A 6,000-nucleotide genomic window follows, 5' to 3' on the forward strand; every position below is an offset into this window, starting at 1 on the left:
TGCACCATTTTCTCCTTAATTTTCTTATAGACCACGAGATCTGCACTGTCTTTCTAGTTACGGCATTTTAAATTAAATACCGTACGTATTTAGTTAACCAAAATTGGAGATCAAAACTACTTCATTTAAGACAGTTTTTGATTTGTATTCCGACATTATTTTCCCCATAAAATATTGGGCGTTTTGACCGCCTATTTTTTGGGACATATGACCGCGATGAGGGAGGACATAAAGCCCAAACTAAAATTAGGCGATGTGACCGCCCCATTGGAGGTCATAACGCCCAAAAATCATTTTGGGTGAAATGTCCGTTGGGGGATATGTCCGGTCGCCATTTCATTTCTAACACAACAAAAAAACACGTACAACATCTTCAATACAAACACTGATATCCCGCCAAATTTAAAAAGAGAATTAGACAGACACATATATAACTTTCATATTAAGATACTAAAGCTTCTGATACAATACAAACATAAACTAATGAACACCAATACTTTGATGATAAAAACAACAAGAGAGCGACTTGGAAATCTTATGGATGCAGATGATCTATCACTATACATTGAGAGTGAAAACATCATTCGCGCCTCTCATAACAAGAGCTTCAATTTAACACACATCAAGAAGTTAACTACACTAAAACAACAACAACACGCTTAACTCAAATTCAAGCGAAATGACGATTGGTTCGTCAACAACACGGACAAACACATACCACCAAACGTTCAATGGTTGCTCTCATTGGGACCAAAATTCGCTCTTCCTACAACAAGAACAACTTTCCCATTGTTTAATGTAATAGCAGAAGGAGAGAATAAAGAGCAGCAAGAGAATGCTAGAATAAAACTAGTTACATTGATAGATGACCATCTACGAAAAGAGAAACTAACCAAAAGAGACAAATTAGTATTAGACACAGTGGGGAAACAAGACAATTTCTAAAATCGAATCATGACATATTAATCCTGAGTGCAGATAAAGGGGGGAAAACGGTAGCCATGAGTAAAGATGACTATAAACAAAAAATGAGAACTATATTAGGTGATATGTGCACATACCGCCGACTTAAGCGAGATCCCACGTCAGGATTACAGATGAAGAACAATAAATTAGTGGACAAATTATTTAACATGAATATACTGAATGCGAACGAAAAATATAAATTGACAAGCAAAACTGCCACAGCTCCAAGGATATATGGTCTCCCAAAAATTCATAAAGAAGGTACACCTCTAAGACCCATTTGTTCATCCATCAATTCTCCTACGTATAACGTATCAAAATATATATCAAATATATTGAAAAATCTTACGAATGACTCAAAGTACAATATAAAGGATGGAATAGAATTTAAGGAAAGAATTAACAAACAAACAATAAAGGACAACGAGTTGCTAATCTCATTTGATGTGATATCCCTCTTTCCGAGTGTACCTATAAATCTAGCAATAAAGACGATTAAAGAAAAATGAACTATAATACAAGAATTTACCAAAATTCCAATGGATTTATTTTTAGAAATAGTGACGCTATGCATAAAGGACTCCAGATATTTCACATATGACGACAAGATATTTGAACAAACCAAAGGAATGCCGATGGGATCCCCTATATCTCCCATAATCGCAGATATTATAATGGAGAAATTATTGGACGACTCAATGAACAAACTCGCAAAAAAACCAAGATTTATGACTAAATATGTTGATGACATATTTTGCATCATAGATTAAGACGAAGTTAGCAACACATTGACGACACTTAACGATTTTAATCGACAACTTCAATTCACAATGGAATGTGAAACCGAAGGAAAATTACCTTATCTTGACACGGTTGTTCAAAGACACAAGAATCAATTAATGTTGGATTGGTATCAAAAGAAAACTGCATCAGGAAGATTAATAAATTTTCACTCCAATCATCCTCGGCGTATTAAGATTAATACTGCTACCAATTTTATTAATAGGGTTTTAAACATAATTATTCAACCGTCGAACGGAACGGACGTGTTTTTTTAATAGCGGATAAAATCATCGTAATAAGTACCTACTACGAATTTCAAGTGTGGTGGGATATTAGGCCACCATGCAGAGAAATTCAAAGACATCCACTGGGTTGCTAACTTCAGGGCCCAGTGGACGGGTATCGACTGGAGTTATAAATTTGGGCAATGACCAAGAGTTAGGCCCAATTAGTCGACCTGTAGACGGGTCGACAGGTGGCGACAATTTGACAAGTCGAACCTTTTCCAAGGTAACGACATCAAAAGGAGGTAATCCCTCACGAAAGAGATTCAAGGAACGCAGAAATGCTTTGTTTATCCTAAAGAAATTAGGATCAGTCGACCCAAGCACGTTGTCGGCTAAACAAAGCGATTCCTTAAAATGGGCTCAAGGAATTCTTGAGGCTGGAAAAAGGGAACGATCACCGGATGAGCTGCCATTCTCCAAAAGGGATCAACGATCGTTTGCCTCAGTTGCTAAAGACAGCCTTGTGATGGCTATCATAAATAAAGGAGCATTGGACGGTATGGTTCCAAAGCAAAAATGGGGGGAAATTGAGAATGCTTTGTCTGGCGTCTACTCACAGGTGCTGGAAAAGTTTCCCGGCCCAGATCCTCGACACCAAGAGGCTGGTTGGTATCAAGGACGATTTAAGCTAGTCGCATTTGAGGACCAGAGGTCTATAGAATGTTTTAAAGCTGCTCTGATACTAATTGGTGAAGTTTGGGAAGGAGCTGCTCTAGAGTTAGTCGAGAAGAAAGACATACCGGCTAGACCTAGAGCACATGCGTGGATACCTGCAAACCCTCCTGACCCTGAATCTATTTTAAATAGACTGAAACAATGCAATCCAGATCTTCCAACAGCTGATTGGAAGGTTGGCCGTTTGGATGAAGTGGATGGGCCAAGACGGCATGCAGTGTTTATATTGAACACTCAGTCTTTGCCACATCTAGCAAAGTCTCAGGGCCGTGTATGTTATGGCTTTCATTATATCCAAATGAAGGTGTATAAAAACGATCAGCTAAAGGATTCAGAAATGGACAAGCCTCTGTCTGAATCAGAAGTAAGCGGATCCTCTTGCGAAGTCGAGGGAGATACCAAAGTTGAAGACATGGATAGATACCGTATGCGTGAGGAGGCTTCTACTGCCTCAGAACACACCAAAGTTGAACCTATGGTTACTGCGAGAGTCACCGATATCTCTGAAGAGGGCATTCTTGATGACTCGATTGAAGCGGTTGATGTGACGGTTGTTGAAAATCTCGATGGTCCTACGGATCCTCCAGATAAATCTTCATCATTGTAAGGCTGCATGTGCTGCCTTAAAAGTTCTCCTGATGAAAGGGGACATAGACATAGTTCTTATTCAAGAACCATATGTTTATAGAAACAAAATATGTGAATTAAGTACTCCGGGGTTCAAACTATTGCAGTATACTGGTAATGATGTAATTCGAGCCTGTATAATTGCTAAAAACGAGCATAACTTGTTTCTGCTTCCTTCAATGTGCAATGCAGACACTGTCGTTGCCAATTTAGAAATAGCCAAATGCAAATATTGGGTATCTTCGGTCTATATGGGACATGACAGGGAGATGCCTCCATGTGCCGTTAAGACCTTAGTTGAGGAGTCACTGAAAACAAAGACGAAACTCATTATGGGATGCGATGCGAATGCGCATCATAGTATATGGGGAAGTAGTGATACTAATGCAAGGGGAGAGTCGCTAATAGAGTTTATTTTGCGTACTAATCTGGTAGTTTGCAACAAGGGAGATGCCCCAAACTTTGTCACTAAAAACAGGCAAGAGGTTTTGGACATCACCTTGGCCTCGCAAGAACTGAATGAAATGATATCTGAGTGGCATGTTTTAAGTGAACACAGCTTCTCAGATCATCGCTACATCAGTTTAAAATTTGATGTTCATACCACCAAGACCATATTTCCGCCAAATGTTAGGAAAGCTGACTGGAATATGTATAGGGAATCGTTCAATATGATGATACAGGAAATACCAGAGACAAATATGAGCACTGTGCAAGTTATCGAACACGCAGTGGAGAGGATTACTAAGGCCTTCAACATTTCACTGAAAGCTGCATGCCCTAAAGGGAAGCCAAGGGGGAAAAATCGACCACCATGGTGGTCTACGGAGTTAGGTAATATGAGGAAATCGTGCAGGAAGCTCTTTAACAAAGCAAAGTCCACCAGAGCTCCTGTGGATTGGGACGCTTACAAGAAGAATCTGAGAGGATACAAGCGAGAACTGAGAAAGGCTCAGTATAACTCTTGGAATGATTACTGCAGCAGCATTGAGAATACGTCCGAGGCTTCCAGACTACGGAAGGTGCTAGCATCCACGAGCTCCGCTCCAGGTTTCATTAAAACATCGGAGGGCAATTGGACAACGTCCAGTGAGGAGACCCTGGAGGTACTATTGGACACACATTTTCCCGGAAATCAGACGGTTGAACCATGCACTGGCGGTGCCACAGTGGCTCAGCGGTCGTTTCCTAGCGAGGAAATTGTATCAGAATCTAGAATAAAATGGGCGTTAAATAGCTTTGGATCATTCAAATCCCCCGGACCTGATGGAATTACTCCGGCGGAGTTAAAAGCGGTGGCTGACAGAATTATCCCCTGGTTGTCGGCGATATATATAGGATGTATCAACTTAGCATATATTCCACGAAAGTGGAGAAAATCAAAAGTCGTTTTCATACCTAAAGCGGGAAAAGCCTCTCACTCGAATGCGAAGGATTTCCGACCAATCAGCTTATCATCATTCCTACTTAAGACTCTGGAGAGGATGATAGATATTTATCTTACAACTAGCGTCGATTCAAGTTTGCTCTCGAAACGACAACATGCATACTCGAAAGGCAGGTCTACTGAGACCGCATTACATGAACTAGTCAGCTTTATTGAAAGCTCACTATCTGTCAAAGAATACACAATCGTGGCATTTCTAGACATCGAAGGGGCGTTCAATAACGTCCATCCGAGCTCGATATTAAATGGACTGACAACTCTGAATGTTGATCCAGGTATACTTAGGCTGTTAGACGAACTTCTAAGGAAGAGACGCATTTCAGCCACACTAGGACAAGCAAACATACAAAGGTATGTGAACAGAGGCACTCCTCAAGGAGGAGTTCTATCACTTCTTCTTTGGAATGTTGCTATAAACGACCTTCTGGTTTCCCTAGAAAAAGAAAGGATACAAGTGGTGGCATACGCAGATGATGTGGCGCTAGCAGTCAGGGGAAAATTCCCATCAACAGTTCGAGATATTATACAGAGAGCCCTCCGGATGATTGAGAAATGGGCGAAAGATAATGGTCTTGGGGTAAATCCTGCAAAGACAGAAATAGTCATGTACTGCAAAGATCGCAAAACTCCCACGGTTAGGCCCATTTCCTTAGGGAGTATTGAAATTCCCTTTAGGGAGTGTGCAAAATACCTTGGCGTTATTTTGGACAGGAAGCTGAACTTTAAGCTTAATATTGAAGAAAGGGCGAGGAAAGCAACGGTAGCTTTATACTCGTGCAAAAAGGCAATAGGGAAAAAGTGGGGACTAAAACCAAAAATTGTACATCGGCTATACACGGCAGTGGTTAGACCTATAATGCTGTATGGTGTTGTAGTCTGGTGGCCGGCACTTTACCAGCCGACAAGTTTAGACAAAGTTCAGCGTATGGCGTGCTTGTGTATCTCAGGTGCATTCAGCAAGACAGGAACAAACTCCCTTAATGTCATACTGCATCTATTGCCTTTAGACATTTTGGCCAAACAGTCAGCTGCAACAACGGCTGTGCGGTTGCGCGAGCTATCGCTGTGGTCGGAAAAAAGTTACGGTCACAGTTCGGTCCTCAAAATAATGCCAGATGTGCCTAACGTAGTGGATTACACTTTGGCGAGTCCACTTTTCGACAAAAAGTTTGAGACACTAATTCCCAACAGTGAGGCGTGGTGTACACGGACCCC

The 6,000-nt window shown here is 40.9% G+C and overlaps 1 protein-coding gene across 1 annotated transcript; it reads left to right on the plus strand.

Annotated features, from left to right (window-relative positions):
* Positions 1-1,001: 1,001 nt before the first annotated feature.
* Positions 1,002-1,736, plus strand: LOC142242513 (uncharacterized). The gene is made up of 2 exons (XM_075314100.1): positions 1,002-1,431; positions 1,522-1,736. The coding sequence occupies exons 1-2, from the start codon at positions 1,002-1,004 to the stop codon at positions 1,734-1,736; spliced, it is 645 nt and encodes a 214-aa protein (XP_075170215.1).
* The last annotated feature ends 4,264 nt before the right edge of the window (positions 1,737-6,000 follow it).

This window comes from Haematobia irritans, unplaced genomic scaffold (genome assembly GCF_050003625.1).
Source record: "Haematobia irritans isolate KBUSLIRL unplaced genomic scaffold, ASM5000362v1 scaffold_26, whole genome shotgun sequence".
In the NCBI taxonomy this organism is placed as follows: domain Eukaryota; kingdom Metazoa; phylum Arthropoda; class Insecta; order Diptera; family Muscidae; genus Haematobia; species Haematobia irritans.

Bases quoted from the DNA above. Each gene is read 5' to 3' on its own strand.
- LOC142242513 (XM_075314100.1), top strand. From the start codon at position 1,002: ATGAGTAAAGATGACTATAAACAAAAAATGAGAACTATATTAGGTGAT. The intron at 1,432-1,521 runs GTGTACCTATAA...ATTTATTTTTAG, and splicing joins TGTGATATCCCTCTTTCCGA to AAATAGTGACGCTATGCATA.